The sequence below is a fragment of the Ptychodera flava genome, chromosome 5, assembly GCF_041260155.1.
Source record: "Ptychodera flava strain L36383 chromosome 5, AS_Pfla_20210202, whole genome shotgun sequence".
In the NCBI taxonomy this organism is placed as follows: Eukaryota; Metazoa; Hemichordata; class Enteropneusta; family Ptychoderidae; genus Ptychodera; species Ptychodera flava.
In genome coordinates this window covers 4,468,955-4,487,932 of record NC_091932.1, presented here as the reverse complement: position 1 = coordinate 4,487,932, position 18,978 = coordinate 4,468,955, and the positions used below count along the sequence as shown (strand labels likewise).

The 18,978-nt window shown below is 39.5% G+C and overlaps 4 protein-coding genes across 4 annotated transcripts; all 4 read left to right on the top strand.

Moving 5' to 3' along the window:
- Window positions 1-4,484: 4,484 nt before the first annotated feature.
- LOC139132661 (salivary glue protein Sgs-3-like) lies at window positions 4,485-15,632 on the top strand. The gene is made up of 3 exons (XM_070698929.1): window positions 4,485-4,638; window positions 14,568-14,935; window positions 15,018-15,632. The coding sequence occupies exons 1-3, from the start codon at window positions 4,485-4,487 to the stop codon at window positions 15,630-15,632; spliced, it is 1,137 nt and encodes a 378-aa protein (XP_070555030.1).
- Window positions 15,629-16,120, top strand: LOC139132659 (uncharacterized). The gene has a single exon (XM_070698928.1). It carries the CDS (start codon window positions 15,629-15,631, stop codon window positions 16,118-16,120), a length of 492 nt encoding a protein of 163 aa, XP_070555029.1.
- A 436-nt stretch (window positions 16,121-16,556) lies between these two features.
- LOC139132658 (salivary glue protein Sgs-3-like) lies at window positions 16,557-17,321 on the top strand. Its single transcript, XM_070698927.1, has one exon. It carries the CDS (start codon window positions 16,557-16,559, stop codon window positions 17,319-17,321), a length of 765 nt encoding a protein of 254 aa, XP_070555028.1.
- LOC139132657 (transcription factor SPT20 homolog) lies at window positions 17,318-18,637 on the top strand. The gene is made up of 2 exons (XM_070698926.1): window positions 17,318-18,099; window positions 18,226-18,637. The coding sequence occupies exons 1-2, from the start codon at window positions 17,318-17,320 to the stop codon at window positions 18,635-18,637; spliced, it is 1,194 nt and encodes a 397-aa protein (XP_070555027.1).
- The last annotated feature ends 341 nt before the right edge of the window (window positions 18,638-18,978 follow it).

Below are 18,978 nucleotides of genomic sequence, written 5' to 3'. Positions count from 1 at the left end.
CTGTTCTAAAATTATCTCCCTTACACAACTAATCAACTTTCCAGAACATTCCAAACATGACTAATTGAATTCAAGGTTGTGAGGTCATCAAGGGCAGTGACCTTGAGAATGTTCTAGACTAATTGAACTCAGGTCATGATGAGTGTGGGGGAAATGACCTACATAACAATATTGTAATGGACTATAATAAATTATTCTATGCGCGGGGACGGGGGAAATGGAAATATCATTAATTCTTCTCCAATCTTTCTGGCGGCAATTTTAACATCAATCATTATCCTAAAGCTGCGGCAAGTCAACTTTTTTTAACAGAACAAAGTCTTCTTGGCATTATATTTGTGTTCACTCGTCTATCTTTCAAAATTTTCAAAACTACAAGCAGTTTGTGCGAAGTCAATATATATGCTAAATTAATGTTGACTTCGAAGCTGCACTCCTCAAAAGCTGGAGGTAAATCTAATTGTGTTTGTAATAGATTATTACATGCATAGGTTTGGAAGACGTTGGATGATCGGACACAAAATGAATGTATAGAAGTAATATTCTTTTCATCATGTTTTATTGGTGTCCCATCAGTTCTATCACAGTTCTATCAAGTGTTATTAGGCATTTTGGTCATTTCGCTTTAATTTATTTTGCACGGGAACAACAAGAGTGCTGCGATGTTACTCTTAACAGCAAACCATTAAAATGTAAACATTCAAAAAATATTAATACTTTGACATTGTATTTCTCCAAAAATTGGTCATTGATAACATTGTAATCTAATGCCTGAAAAGACAACGAAAAAAAGGAATTTTCATGGCAGACGTGACCAGATGTTCATGTAATACTACTTGATCACATCTTCATAGTTTCGCTTAGGTTCTTTAACATAATTTATTGGGATAAACATCATAATTTGTGGTTTGTATGAATAAAATCGTCCAAGAATTATGAAGTATTGATTTAAACTGATAGTCTCTGCTCGTACTTTTTATTGTCAAGGTATATAAATAAGTTTGACTTCATAGAAGTGTGAAGGCTTGTTTGTCAGAATTTAACATGACTTCGAAATATTGGATTACGGAGATCTAATTCGGAGATCGTATGCTAAGCCACTTCTACAAGACTTAGTAACCACCGTACTGTGCTAATGTTCTTTGAACTCATATGTTGAAATCGTCTCCTTTTCATGAAAGCAATTGCTAATACACTCGATTTTCCTCGAAATATCAAATAATTGGACAGGAAGCTTTAGCAGAGAATGAAAACATAAAAATAAACAATTCTCGGAAATAGCTTACGGCCTGTTTTTAACACAATTACTATCATACAGATGTGTTTCATTCACACTGCATTCAGCCCTGCATTCAGCAGCCATGGGATGTCCAATGATAACTGACAGAAACAACAACCCAGTCACAACAGTTTACGTCGGTAATAGATGTTATTGGTTTCAAGCTGAGCGTACTTTTCTACAATCATGGATCAACTCTATAGACTGGTGCAGATTACGTGGTGGTTATCTTGTCAAGTTTGAGACACAGTCTGAAGAAACTGCCGTCATCGCTTACATCAACTCTCAAGGCTACACTCAAACTGATGAATTCTGGACGAGTGGAAAATGTCAATATCCAAATGATGTATACAATGGAAACAAATGTGATGACCCTGCTAACTGGCTCTGGATTACAGGTAGGAAACAATAATCCGATGTGCAAGGGTAATTGGTATACTGTGGTCGTGGACTTCCAGCCAAGCATTCCCATTGACTGCATATCACAACAAACGAAAACATGTAACCTTTATGTGTATTCTAATGGACGATTGTTTACTTGTTTATCCGTAGTGTATCTGTTTAAAGTCATAAGGCTGTTATTGGGAGTCAGAAAGTCTGATGTGATACATGCATATCTTTGCAGGCATATCGTCTGTAGCAGAAAACGCTGAAGTGTAATTCGTATTACGGGGACAATAGCTGCAACTTTTGATAATATTGTTTTGTTTTTGTTCTTGAAAACAAGTACATTAACTTCGCCTTCTTCTCTCCAAATAATATTAAAATGCAAAATGCTAGCCTTGTCAACAACAACACATCATGTACAATAAGAAATGTTGTTGTCGGCATATGAATCCTAATAAGTAAATTTTAATTATGAACAATAACATTGATTATTACATATATACCACAGATTACCAATCTGTTGGCAGCGAAATAAAGTCGGTATTTTCACAGACAGAGATAATATAGTCCCTGTGTATTTTTTGCATTTTCTAAAAATTGTGACTCTTTTCTAAGTATTTTAGACTATGTGCCCGAGGGTAGGTGATCATGTGCCTGACGTGAAAGTAGGGTAAATAATCTCCTGCCCCAAGGGTACATAGTCTCATGTTTGGGCTATAATGTTTTCATTACATGCCTCTCTTACAAGTTTACACTCCAGATTTTTGGCTTTATTTGCAAATGACAATCATATGCTTTATTCCCATGTTACACGGAACGATTTTCATAATCAAATAGCACGTTGATATATTTGAAGCACTGTGGTTTATCGAATTTTTTTGCATAATGTTGAGCGCGCGAAGTTCGATATACGAGGAATATAATAGAAGTATTACTTTACAAAAAATAACAATAATAATTAATGCATCAAAGTTTAAATATAACTGAGCTTGGTTTTGAAAATGAACAATCGTGTTCTAGAAACTCGGACAAAATTTTTAGTTTAGATCGTTTTACTGACAGTTAAAGAGATATCCGTAAGCCTTTTAATAGCCACATATACGGCTAACAATGTGTAACCAATCAGCATTGATATTACATGAAGGAAACTATCACAACAATAACCACGATGTCAATTGAAATCTCCGGGAATTTCGTTTCTTTACTTTCTCTTACTGAATTGACGAGTGACGGAGAGTGAAGACGAATATATAAAGAAGTTGAGTAGATTTATTGCAAAGAACAGCATTTATAGCATTTACAACCCAATGTACTTCAGGAAAAGATAAAATAGATCACTTACGGTAGTACGCGCCTCGAAAGTGAAAGACTTAAACTTTTGCTCAAACTCTCCTCAATGAAACTTTCAAGCATTCTCTCACTATGTCAAGAATAAGAATCATTGGTCACCATGCAAAGTTTGTCCTGGAGAAACAACTTACCAAACATTTACTGATATTTTAAATTCAAAAGATCCGGCATACCTATATTAACTCCATGGCGGAAAATGCAATTTTCGGTTTTCGAAAAACTAAGACGGTGAAATGTTTACGTCAAGAGCTTTTCAATGAGTCCTAACAAGTGGTAGATCAGAAAAGAAAAGAGCTTTGAGAGTCCAAATATCTGTCCTCGAGGCGCATTCTACCTACATTTGTTTATTAACAGGCAAAATACTTTTTCAAATTAAATATCATCACAAGGAGTTACGGAGGCCAGGTAATTTATATCGTCGACTCGGTGGAATATTTTATTCTTTTTGCTCGGTAGGCGAAACGTCGATCGGCTGGGTAAGGGTTTGGAATCGGGTGAGGTGTTTTGGGCAGTTGTCAATGAGAGGGCAAAGCCGTGTAGTGAGAGAGCGCAGGGGGGAGCATTTGCAGTATTGATAGGTTGTTGAGATCATTTGTAATATAAAGAGACAGCTGAAGAGAACCAGCACAGAATTTCCCGGGCGGGGAGAGTAGCTGTTTTTTTTTTGTTTTGTTTTTTTTGTATTTTTGTTTTTGGGGTGGATTGTGAACAGGCGAGGAAGTTAAAAATCGTAGGGGGCGGCAGTTGTAAACAACTTTCGCTATCCCCTCCAAACTTTACTTTGTTCAAAGTACTATAGGAATAGTCTATATACCTGAAGATGGACCGGTTGGTTGCTACTGATACCTGTGGACCTCAGAAGGCAAGAGCGCAGTCAAGTTCAAGCCTCTGCTCCGATGTTACTTCATGTTACATTATAAAGTGTTTACACTCGCGCCCCACGTGTTATCTGTTCACATTTTATTGTTGTTCGTTTTCCACACAAATATTTTGCTGATCTTGTTCACTTGAATATCTATTGTTATTTCTATCCCAATTGAATATCTGCAGTATCTGTTAATACTCCTATCCCAAAACAAACCATGGAGTCGAACTTTCCTGGCTGATCCTTTGATGCTTTATTTATTAAACGTCACGGTAAAACATGAGATGAAAAATTATATAGTTTGCAACGAATCTCAGCACATGGGCGCACGGTACATCTAACTGCCGATTGTATAATAAATTCTAAATTGTGATCGCTGAACAATTATTCGCCATGTTCATTCTGTAATTAAAATTCTTCGATTTCAGGGTATCTTTAGCTTTCACTTGTATGCGGATAACGGACAGTATATGTTATGTGGAGGAATTCATGAAATTTACCCAAAAACTCTATCTATCTATCTATCTATCTATCTATCTATCTATCTATCTATCTATCTATCTATCAATCTATCGTACAGACGGAGGACTAAGTGGTGACGTCATGACCTATACAAACTGGGACACCAACGAACCCAATCCTAGCAGCACGTCTGATAAGAATTACAACATGATCTTGAAGAAAACAGGATTTCTGTCGTACTGGGGATGGTATGATGAACTGTATGACAAACAAACAAACTTTATCTGTGAATTCGGTATGTATTAAAATGACAATAAGCTATGTGGTTTTACATATCATGCATTGGTCTGATGTGTTTCATTTCAACAAAGTTCATCACATTTTGATATAGCAGAGTAGACGTCGTGCAAATAATTATTCGATTTGTCACCGAAGATAGACTTGATTCGTTAGGTGTATCACAACACATTATGTACAAAACTGAAATTTTTGAAATGAGGAATTAAGCTGAGAAGGGGAAAACTAAAACGAAGGAGAAGGGGGAATACGAAGGGTTACGATATTCTCTCTGTAAGTAGATAAAATTTTGATAACACTATGCAAAAATGAAATATTGTCCTGACTTTGATAAAAATACGCAAAAATGAAATATTATCCTCACGCTTAAGGGACTTATGTCAGTAGAAGAAGGACAGGGGCTGGGGCTTTATGCACAATGCAATATATACCAGCACTAGCACGAACCTGATGGGGACCTATAACTGTCACTGATACCATTTAGGGGCTATGATATGATATGCACTGTGTTAGTAGAGAACACATATAAAAATATGCAAAAATGAAAAATTGTCCTTACGTTTAAGGTACTTATCTTATTGGACGAAAGCAGAGGGATTTGTGCATAGTGCACTATACACAAGCACTAGCATCATACTGATCCGGCCCATTACAGTCCCTGATGCAAAAAGGGGGACATGATATTCACAGTGTCAGTACAGACCAGTTTGATAGAAACATGCAAAGTTAAATTATTGCCCTCACGCTTAAGGGATTTATGTTATAGGATGAAGGGGAGGGCTTAGTGTATAATGTATAATATGGAGGCACCACCACAATGCTGAAGACAGGGCCTATAAGTTTCACCGATGCGACGAAGGGGACATGATATTCTCAGTGTCAGTAGAGAACATATTGATAACAATATTCAATACAGAAATACTGTGCTCACGCTTAAGGGACTTATCTTATAGGACGAAGGGGGAGGGCTTTGTGTATAATGTATAACATACATTCACCACTACATTGCTGAAGATGGGACCTATAACTTTCACTGATGCCATTAAGGGGGACATGATATTCTCAGTGTCAGAAGAGAACATATTGATAACAATATTCAATACAGAAATATTGTGCTCACGCTTAAGGGACTTATCTTATAGGACGAAGGGGGAGGGCTTTGTGTATAATGTATAATATAGAGACAGCACATCCATACTGAGGCAGGACCTATAACTTTCACTTATGCCATGAAGGGGGACAAGATATTCTCAGTGTCAGAAGAGAACATATTGATAACAAGATTCAAAAGTGAAATATTGTGCTCTCGCTTAAGGGACTTATCTTATAGGACGAAGGGGGGCTTAGTGCATAATGTATAATATACAGGCTCCACCACATTGCTGAAGGAGGCACCTATAACTTTCACTGATGCCATGAAGGGGACATGATATGCTCAGTGTAAGTAGAGAACATATTGATTACAAGATTCAATACAGGAATACTGTGCTTGCGCTTAAGGGACTTATCTTATAGGACGAAGGGGGGAGGGCTTTGTGTACAATGTATAACATAGAGGCAGCACATCCATACTGACGGCAGGACCTATAACTTTCACTTAGACCACGATGGGGAACCGGATGCTCTCAGTGTCAGAAGAGAACATATTGATAACAAGTTTAAAAATGAAATATTGTGCTCACGCTTAAGGGACTTATCTTATAGGACGAAGGGTGAGGGCGTTGTGTATAATGTATAATATAGAGGAAGCATATCCATACTGAAGGCAGGACCTATAACTTTCACTTATGCCACGAAGGGAACATGATATTCTCAGTGTCAGAAGAGAACATATTGATAACAAGATTCAAAAGTGAAATATTGTGCTCTCTCTTAAGGGACTTATCTTATAGGACGAAGGGGGGCTTAGTGCATAATGTATAACATACAGGCACCACCACATTGCTGAAGATTGGACCTATAACTTTCACTGATGCCATTAAGGGGGACATGATATTCTGCGTGTCAGAAGAGAACATATTGATAACAATATTCAATACAGAAATACTGTGCTCACGCTTAAGGGACTTATCTTATAGGACGAAGGGGGAGGGCTTTGTGTATAATGTATAATATAGAGGCAGCACATCCATACTGACGGCAGGACCTATACCTTTCACTTAGGCCACGAAGGGGACATGATATTCTTAGTGTCAGTAGAGAACACTTTGATAATAAAATACAAAAAAGAATCTTGTCCTTAGGCTTAAGGGACTGGTGTTATTAGACGAAAGGGGGTGGCTCTGTGTACAATGTATAATATACAGGCACAGGCACCTCCACCATAGTGAAGACATGGCTTATAACTTTAACTGATGCCACGAAGGGGACATGATATTCTCAGTGTCAGTAGAGAACACTTTGATAAAAAGATGCAAAAACGGAATATTGTAGTCAGCCTTAAGGGGCTGATGTTTTAGGGCGAAGGGGGAGGGCTTTGTGTGTAATGTACAATATACAGGCACTACCAGAATGCTCAAGACAGCGCCTATAACTTTCACTGATGCCATTAAGTGGGACATGATATTCTCAGTGTCAGTAGAGAACATATTGATAACAATATTAAATACAGAAATACTGTGCTAACGCTTAAGGGACTCATCTTATAGGACGAGGGGGGCTCTGTGTAGAATGTATAATATACAGGCACCTCCACCATAGTGAAGACGTGGCTTATAACTTCAACTGATGCCACGAAGGGGACATGATGTTCTCAGTGTCAGTAGAGAACATATTGATAACAATATTCAATACAGTGTGCTCACGCGTAAGGGACATATCTTATAGGACGAAGGGGAGGGCTTTGTGTATAATGTATAATATATGGTAGCACATCCATACTGACGGCAGGACCTATAACTTTCACTTAGACCGCGAAGGGGAACATGATATTTTCAGTGTCAGAAGAGAACATATTGATAACAAGATTTAAAAAGAAATATTTGCTAACGCATAAGGGACATATTCTGAACACATTAAGCATCTACAATCCACAAGACGCCAACCTGAATCCACCAATTCATGAAATTTAGCCTATTGACCTTTTCCATTTTAAAGCTTGTTCTTGTATGCTTATTGTCTACGCTCCAGACTCATAATTCTGCTGAAATTCTAAGACTCGCATGCTGGAATGTCAGAGGTGTGATGTCTACCGTCCCCTACCTAGTCCAACTTCTTAATGAAACTGACATCTGCGCTGTGAGTGAACATTGGCTTTTCCCACATTCATTGCACTTCCTTGATTTGATTGACAATGATTTTGCTTCTTTTGGTGCGACAGACGGCAGTACGATCTGAACCCCTGTAACTTTTCAGCTCGAGGTCAAGGAGGTGTGGCGTTCCTTTACCGGAAAACACTACGCCCGCAGATCGAACATATTGACTTGAACGATGACCGCGTTATCGGCTTGAAATTGGACTGTAAAAATAATCAATCTATCTTTCTTTTTGCTTTGTATTTACCGCCTGTCAACTACACAGTAGACTCATACGTGGAATATGTTAATTTACTGGAAGACTTGTATAATACATATACACCTGTCGGCCACGTGATTTTCTTGGGAGACTTTAATGCAAGTCTAGCAGGACCACGTCGACAAGTAAATCCTGTCACAACGAGAGAGTATTCTCTTCAGCAGTTTGCCGATTCTTGCAACCTTCAACCAGTCAACCTATTTAACGTTTGCAATGGTCCAGTTGAAACTTTTTGTTCCTCAGATGGCTTGCATCGATCGACAATTGACTATATATTGATACCAGAGAGTATAGCTGACAATGTTACCAAGTGTCAAGTACTAGATGATGATGCATTGAACTTATCAGATCACTACCCAGTTGTGTGCAATTTAAAACTCTCCGTCGCTACTTTCCATTTGTTGCCTGATCGATCACGCTTAGCGTGGTCTAAAGTTAACGATGGTGTCATCAGGCAAACATACAGTCACTCACTCTCCCACAAACTAAAGTTGCTTTCTCTTGACAGAAAACCATTACTTTGCCCAGCTGAAATTGAACAAGTCACGAATTCCCTTATTAATGTTCTACGTAAACCGCCTGCGAACATATTCCATCATATTGGACAGAGCTTAAAGATTTTCATCGTAAAACATGGGAATGCTGCAAGAAGAGGATTGAAGCTGGTAGACCCAGAGGACACCAGCATGATACGTATCGTCTTTACAAGGAATCAAAACGAGTATTCAGAAACCAGCTACGTAAAAAACAAAGGGAAGAGGAAAGGAAACAGTATGATTTCGTTGAAACTGCAATGGAATTTGACCAAGGAAGTTTTTGGCGATATATAAACACTCGACGGAAAAGCAAAGGTGATACCTTTCCTGTTCTTAAGGTAGATGATCTGAAAATTTGTGATCCTGACAAAGTAGCTGACGCGTTTGCTAAAGTCTTCCAACAACTGTACGAGCCATTGGAAGATAACACTTTCTCTAGCATTTTTAAATTAACAATCGACAACAACATTAACTTACTAGTTACCGGAGTTATTTGAATCGGGAACAGATTGTGTCTACTCCTTTCACTAACGAAGAAATCTCGTGTGCCGTAAGGAAATTAAAACGCAAAAAAGCTGGTGGTCCAGATTCAATCACTTATGAGCATATTATATTTGGTGGGCCAGTTCTCATCAATTGTCTTACGCATTTATTTAATGCAATGGTTGATGTAGAGTATTCTCCATATGCCTTTAAATTATACCTAGTACCAGTATTTAAAGGTGGCAACAAAGACAAATTCAATGTTAACAACTATAGAGGTATCTCTTTACTGCCATCCCTACAAAAACTCTTCGAACTGTGTATTTTTCAACGCCTACAGCCATGGCTATCCAGTTTTCACATCCCTCATCCGCTCCAAGCGGGATATCAACCAGGGCAAAGCAACGTCACAACGGCTTTCGGCATCCAAGAGACTATCAACTATCACATTGAACGTCGTAATAAAGTCTTCATGTGCAGCTTAGATATACACAAAGCCTTTGACACAATTTGGTGGAATGGACTTTTTACGAAACTTTATAGACTGGGCATAAATTCAAAACTTTGGAGGTTCCTACGCACGATGTTCCACGGCCAAAATTGCCGAATCGCCATTGGCAGATATACTTCGAAAGATTTTCCAATATTTCAGGGAATCAGACAGGGAAGTGTACTTTCTACAGTACTCTTCCTTGTTTATATTAACGATTTATTTAACGAACTAGAATCTAATGAAATTGGCTGCTTTGTTGGATCATCGTTTGCTGGTGCACCCGCACTAGCAGATTACATATTAATTCTTGCACCTACCCTGTCTAGCTGTCAAAAACATGTAGATTGTATCAGTGAATTCTGCTCACTATGGAGACTAAAACTTTCCACAAGCAAATGCAGCTTAATTGTTTTTGGAGAATCGAACGTTGAGCGCAAATCTAGGCAAACCCATTCAACCTTACTCCTGAACAATACAGCAGTCACCGAAACGGCCTCCATTACAATCGTTGGCATGAAATTGACCAGCTCTTTATCTTCAATGGAGAGAACTGTTACTGCCTGTAAAAAAGCTAGAGCCATCATCAACTCTCTTCGTAGCTCGGGTATCGGCCCAAACGGTCTCAACCCTATTATCAGCGCAGATGTTTGGAAAAGGATGTGTATTCCGGCAGTTTTTCATACCTGTGAACTTTGGACCATCTCCGACACAGAACTTCTAATGCTTGAAAGATGTCAACGTTATGCAGCTAAGTTGATACAAGGTTTGCCCACGAGAACTTCGTCAGACATTGCTCTAAGCACGCTTGGTTTATATTCCATTGAAGCATATTTAGATCTATGCAAATTAAGATTCTTTGGCACTCTTTGTCGATTGAATAGTACCCTAGTATGCAAGAAAGTTTTCTTAATTCGTCTTTGTGAATTCAAAATTTCTGCCGTTCAAAAACAAAAGGGCTTCATTCCCGATATTGTAAGAATTTTCTCAAAATATGATTTGCTTTGTTTTTTAGATGAATTCTACATTTCCGGCTTCTTTCCATCTAAAGAGATATGGAAATCTATTATTAAGGAAGCTGTTTACCAGAGAGAAAATGACCTTTGGAGAGCTAGGCTTGAACAGAGACAAGACCTTGAATTCTTTCATGCTATTCACGTCAAACTTGAACCACTTTCGTTATATGTTTTTGCTAAAACGTTCTATGAGTACAAAGATATTGTGTTACAAATACTGAGAGTTATTATAGAAACTGAACCTGTACATTGCCAAAAGTGTGACGAAAACACCAATAATCTCTTAGTGCATATTGCCACTACTTGTCCCTTGACAGCGATCCACAGAAACTACTTTTGGTCAAAACTTATTGACAACACCAGTGTAGAGTTTGCAGTCTATTTATACAATTTGACTGATAAGGACCTTGTTTCAGTTATGCTTGGTAACACTAATATTATTCGCTTATTCCAATTGAGTGAAAGAGAGATTCTTCTCCACGCTGCTATGGAACTATTTCAATCTTGTCTAGCATAGAGCTTCCAGGTACTTTGTTTCAAGTGCTAATTTCCTTATTATTTATTATTATTAATTTAATTTTTCTCTTTCTGTAAACGTTTTTGTTGATGTAACTCTTCTCATTGAAGGAGGAATAAAGGAACAACAACAACAACAACAGCTCACGCTTAAGGGACTTATCTTACGTGACGAAGGGGGAGGGCTAAGTGCATAATGTGTAATATACTGGTTCCACTGCAATGCTGAAGACAGGACCTATAACTTTAAATTATACCACGAAGGGAGACATGAATTCTCAGTGTCAGTAGGGAACTGTTTGATAGAAATATTCAAAGTTAAGATATTTTCTGTCCTCAGGCTGAATGCACTTATGTTGTCAGGCGAAAGGGGCTCTCTCCTACACGAAATAGCTCCGTCAGTATCGTGTACATATCGCATAATTTATTGGTTGTGGTATGGCTCTTTGGATATAGATTAAGGGACTTAAAAATATGATCATATTGACGTATTACTAGCGTCGACACCCATCTTCTAACTGTAATACTGTCAATAATGTCATACAGTCTTCCTGTGATGACACTACATGCATTCAAAATGGTGTATATTCGACAATCATAACCATTTGCCTGTATATTATACATTAAACACAAAGCCCTCCCCCTTCGCCCTATAACATCAGTCCCTTAAGGCTGACTACAATATTTCTTTTTTGCATCTTTTTATCAAAGTGTTCTCTACTGACACTGAGAATATCATGTCCCCTTCGTGGCATCAGTTAAAGTTATAAGCCATGTCTTCAGTATGGTGGAGGTGCCTGTATATTATATATTGTACACGGAGCCCCCCCCCTTCGTCTTATAACACCAGTCCCTTAAGCCTGAGGACAATATTTCTTTTTTGTATATTATTATCAAAGTGTTCTCTACTGACACTGAGAATATCATGTCCCCTTCGTGGCATCAGTTAAAGTTATAAGCCATGTCTTCAGTATGGTGGAGGTGCCTGTATATTATATATTGTACACAGAGCCCCCCCCCCCTTCGTCTTATAACACCAGTCCCTTAAGCCTGAGGACAATATTTCTTTTTTGTATATTATTATCAAAGTGTTCTCTACTGATACTGAGAATATCATGTCCCCCTTTGGGGCATAAGTGAAAGTTATAGGCCCCATTTTAGTATTGTGTTCTTGTCTGTATATTATGCATTATACACAAAGCCCTCCCCTTCGCCCTATAACATCAGTCCCTTAAGGCTGACTATAATATTTCTTTTTGCATCTTTTTATCAAAGTGTTCTCTACTGACACTGAGAATATCATGTCCCCTTCGTGGCATCAGTTAAAGTTATAAGACATGTCTTCAGTATGGTGGAGGTGCCTGTATATTATACATTGTACACAGAACCTCTTCCCCCTTCGTCTTATAACATCATTTCCTTAAGCCTGAGGACAATATTTCTTTTTTATATATTATTATCAAAGTGTTCCCTACTGATACTAAGAATATCATGATCCCCTTCCTAGCATTAGTTGAAGTAATAGGCCCCGTCTGTAGTATGTGGTGGTGGTGGCTGTATATTATGCATTATACACAAAGCCTCCCCCTCGTCCTATAACATAAGTCCCTTGAGCTTGAGGACAATATTTCATTGTTGCATCTTGCAATCAATATGTTCTCTACTGAGAATATCATGTCCCCCTTCGTGGTATGATTTCAAGTTATAGGCCCTATTTATAGTATGGTTCTGGTGCCTACGTATTATACATTATACGCAAAGCCCCCCTCCCCAGTCCTATAGCATAAGTCCCTTATTCCCGATGACAATAATTTAACTTTGCGTGTTTCTATCAAACTTTTCGCTACTCACGCTGAAAATATCATGTCCAATCAATGTGTTCTCTACTGACACTGAGAATATCATGTCCCCCTTCGTGGCATTATTTAAAGTTATTGGTCCCGTCTTCAGTGTGGGGTTAGTGTCTGTACATTGTACATCATATACAAGACCTCCCACCCTTTTTTATATAACATAAGTGCCCTATGCCTGAGGACAATATTTCATTTTTGAATCTTGTTGTCAATGTGTTCAATATTAAATCTTAGAATATCATGCTCCCTTCGTGGCATCAGTGATAGTTATAGGCCCCGATCTGTATGATGTAGTATTTTTACAGGTTGCATTGTATGTAAACCCCTCGGGCAAAAGATACGTCTCTTAAGAGTGAGAATAATATTTTATTTTTCAATTTTTATCAAACTTTTTTCTACTTACACTGTGAATATCATGTCCCTCTTCATGACATCAGTGATAGTAATAGGTTCTGCCTTAAGCATGGCGTGAGTGCCTGTATATATTGCATTGTACATAAACCCTGGGGTCACCAAATAGCATTAGTCCCTTAAGCGTGAGAACAATATTTAATTTTTGCATATCGCTATCAAAGTGTTTTCTTCTATTACTGTGAATATCATATCCCACTTCACTGCATCAGTTATAGTTATTGATCATGCATATGCTTCTTTTATATTGCATTGTACATAAAGCCACCCACCTTGTCCACTAACATAAGTCCCTTATGTGAGAGGATAATATTTCTGTATTTTCATATTTATCATAGTCAGGACAATATTTTATTTTGCATAGTTTTACTCACGTTTTATCTACTTAGAATGTGAATATCATAATCCCATCGTAATCCCCCTTCCCCTTCGTTTTAGGGTCATAAGCCCTTCGTAGCTCCCCCTTCCCCCTTCCCCTTCGTTTTAGGGCCACCCGCTGAGAAGCTTCCAAAATTATACAGGGTGCAATCTCTGTGGGAATTCTAGATTCAGATAGACTTCAGGCGATACCATATCATAAAAAACTTTTATGCGTACAGTAACCAACAACAAAACTCAATTAATCATGCTTGTTGATTTTCGTTTTTTTCATTTTTTTTGTAATTGTTTTGAAAGCCTTATTTCGGTTAATTGTTCAGTCATCAAAACGTTCTTCGAGGACACTAAATATAAAGTATCCAATAATAAAGTCGAAATAATGAAAGAACTAATGTTGCCAGTTAAGTCGTTTAAATGCCTACGGATATGTTTGGGAACTCGCAAGAAATTGAGAATGTTTCAAAATACAAGATTACAGATAGCGCTTCACGATGTGATGAATAGTTAATGCATTACGCTTGTAATTTTAAAAGAAAACATTTTAAGGCTACTACGGTGGAGGTCAAATTTTTTTGAACGACACAGATAGAGATGCAAGTAGATGGAGAAATAAGAAAGAATTATATGTATACACAAAATGTTAAAGCATCTGTAACAGAAATTCAAGTACTACACAAGCTTGAATGGTGACTGTCACAGTTCTGCATGATTCAAATTGTGCTTCTTTTCAGACCCCGTTACAATCACGACACTGCCTCCAACAACCAGACAGACGACGAAAACTCTGACGCGCGCAAAACTTACAACAACGGTCATGACTACCTCTCAACAAACAACTGTTTTAAATCATTCGACAACAACAACACAACCGACAACACCATCAATAACAAGTGAAGAGACAACATTATCAGAATCAACTACCGAAATAACAACCACCGGACACACAACACAACCACTCACAACCACTGATCGGACAACAGAACCACCTAAGACCACTGAACAGACAACACAGCCACTTACCATCACTGAACCGACAACGGAACCACTCACCACCACTGAACAGACAACACAACCACTTACAACCACTCAACAGACAACAGTATCATCACAACCAGTGAACCGACAACGGAACCACTTACAACCACTGAACAGACAACAGAACCACTCAAACAACTGAACAGACAACACAAACACTCACCACCAATGAACAGACAACAGAACCACATACAACAATTGAACAGACAACACAACAACCAAGAACCACTGAACCGACAACGGAACCAGTTACAACCACTGAACAGACAACAGAACCACTCACAACCAATGAACAAACAACAGAATCACTCACCACCACTGAACAGAAAAACAACCTATTACAACCACTGAACCGACAACGGAACCATTTACAACCACTGAACAGACAACAGAACCACTCACAACAACATGAACAGACAACAGAACCACTCAAAACCACTGAACAGACAACAAAACCACTCGGAACCACTGAACAGACAACAGAACCACTTACAACCACTGAAGAGACAACACAACCACTCACAACCACTGAAGAGTCAACAGAATCACTCACCACCACTGAACAGACAACAGAACCACTCTCAACCACTGAAAAGACAACAGAAGCAATGACAAGCACTGAACAGTCTACAGAACTACTCAAAACCACTGAACAGACAACAAAACCACCCACAACCACTGAACAGACAACAGAAGTATTCACAACCATTGAACAGACACAGAACCACTCTCAACCACTGAAAAGACAACAGAAGCAATGAAAACCACTGAACAGTCAACAGAACCACTCAAAACCACTGAACAGACAACAAAACCACTCACAACCACTGAAGAGACAACAGAACCACTTACAACAGGTGAACAGACAACACAACCACCCACAACCACTGAACAGACAACAGAAGCACTCACAACCACTAACCGACAACGGAACCACTCACCACCACTGAACAGACAACACAACCACTTACAACCACTCAACAGACAACAGTATCACTCACAACCAGTGAACCGACAACGAAACCACTTACAACCACTGAGCAGACAACAGAACCACTCAAAACAACTGAACAGACAGCACAAACACTCACCACCAATGAACAGACAACAGAACCACATACAACAATTGAACAGACAACACAACAACCAAGAACCACTGAACCGACAACGGAACCAGTTACAACCACTGAACAGACAACAGAACCACTCACAACCAATGAACAGACAAAGAATCACTCACCACCACTGAACAGAAAACACAACCTATTACAACCACTGAACGACAACGGAACCATTTACAACCACTGAACAGACAACAGAACCACTCGCAACAACTGAACAGACAACAGAAACCACTCAAAACCACTGAACAGACAACAAAACCACTCGGAACCACTGAACGGACAACAGAACCACTTACAACCACTGAGCAGACAACACAACCACTCACAACCACTGAACAGACAACAGAACCACTCACAACCACTGAAGAGTCAACAGAACCACTCACCACCACTGACAGACAACAGAACCTGCGGTAACAACCACTGAACAGACAACAGAACCACTCACAACCAATGAACAGACAACACAACCACTGACAAACCACTGAACAGACAACAGAACAATGACAACCACTGAACAGACAACAAACCACTCTCAACCACTGAAAGACAACAGAAGCAATGACAAGCACTGAACAGTCTACAGAACTACTCAAAACCACTGAACAGACAACAAAACCACTCACAACCACTGAACAGACAACAGAAGCATTCACAACCATTGAACAGACAACAGAACCACTCTCAACCACTGAAAAGACAACAGAAGCAATGAAAACCACTGAACAGTCAACAGAACCACTCAAAACCACTGAACAGACAACAAAACCACTCACAACCACTGAAGAGACAACAGAACCACTTACAACACGTGAACAGACAACACAACCACCCACAACCACTGAACAGACAACAGAAGCACTCACAACCACTGAACAGACAACACAACCACCCAAAACCACTGAACAGACAACACAACCACTCACAACCACTGAACTGACAACAGAACCATTTACAACCACTGAAGAGACAACAGAACCACTTACAACACGTGAACAGACAACACGACCACCCACAACCACTAAACAGACAACAGAAGCACTCACAACCACTGAACAGACTACAGACCCACTCAAAACCACTGAACAGACAACACAACCACTCACAACCACTGAACAGACAACAGAACCACTCACAACCACTGAACAGACAACACAACCACTGACAACCGATGAACCGACAACGGAACCACTTACAACTACTGAAGAGACAACAGAACCACTCACCACCACTGAACAGACAACAGAACCACTTACAACACGTGAACAGACAACAGAACCACCCACAACCACTGAACAGACAACACAAACCACTCACAACCAATGAACAGACAACACAACCACTTACAACCACTGAACAGACAACAGAACCACTCACAACCACTGAACAGACAACAGAACCACTCACAACCACTGAACAGACAACAGAACCACTCACAACTACTGAACAGACAACAGAACCATTCACAACCACTGAACAGACAACAGAACCACTCACAACCACTGAACAGACAACAGAACCACTCACAACCACTGAACAAACAACAGAACCACTCACAACCACTGAACAGACAACAGAACCACTCACAACTACTGAACAGACAACAGAACCACTCACAACTACTGAACAGACAACAGAACCACTCACAACCACTGAACAGACAACAGAACCACTCACAACCACTGAACAGACAACAGAACCACTCACAACTACTGAACAGACAACACAACCACTTACAACACGTGAACAGACAACAGAACCACTCACAACCACTGAACAGACAACAGAACCACTCACAACCACTGAACAGACAACACAACCACTCACAACCACTGAACAGACAACAGAACCACTCACAACCACTGAACAGACAACACAACCACTTACAACCACTGAACAGACAACGGAAGCATTCACAACCATTGAACAGACTACAGAACCACTCAAAACCACTAAACAGACAACAGAACCACTCACAACCACTGAACAGACAACACAACCACTTACAACCACTGAACGGACAACACAACACACTCACCACTACTGAACAGACAACAGAACCACTTACAACAAGTGAACAGACAACGGAACCACTTACAACAAAGTGAACAGACAACACAACCACTTCAACACATGAACAGACAACAGAACCACTCACAACCACTGAACAGATAACAGAACCACTCAAAAGCACTGAACGACAACAAAACTACTCACAACCACTGAACAGACAACAGAACCACTCACAACCACTGAACAGACAACACAAACACTCACAACCACTGAACAGACAACAGAACCACTCACAACCACTGAACAGACAACACAACCACCCACAACCACTGAACAGACAACAGAACCACTCACAACCACTGAACAGACAACAGAACCACTCACAACCACTGAACAGACAACAGAACCACTCACAACCACTGAACAGACAACAGAACCACTCACAACCACTGAACAGACAACAGAACCACTCACAACCACTGAACAGACAACAGAACCACTCACAACCACTGAACAGACAACAGAACCACTCACAACCACTGAACAGACAACAGAACCACTCACAACCACTGAACAGACTACAGAACCACTCACAACCATTGCTAATCAGACAACAGAGCAAGCCATAACAGCGGCGACTAAGCAGTCCACATTAATAACAACAGCCAACATGCAAAGAACAACTCTTTAGGCAGAAGAGCCGCTGACAACCTCAAGACAGACAACAGAATCACCCACCACCTATGTAGAGGCAACACAGCGAGGTACAACAACTGAACAAGGAACTGAACCATCGACAAGCACTAAAAAGACAACAGATTCGGTGCCAGGTTTGCTACCAACAACAGTACCGACACAGACTACTGTCGGACCAGAAACAAATATAGGTGAGTATATTTTGACTTTACATACGCGGATCACTTTGCGAACCCTTTAAATTCATCTACGGGACCTCGCGGACTTTATGCAG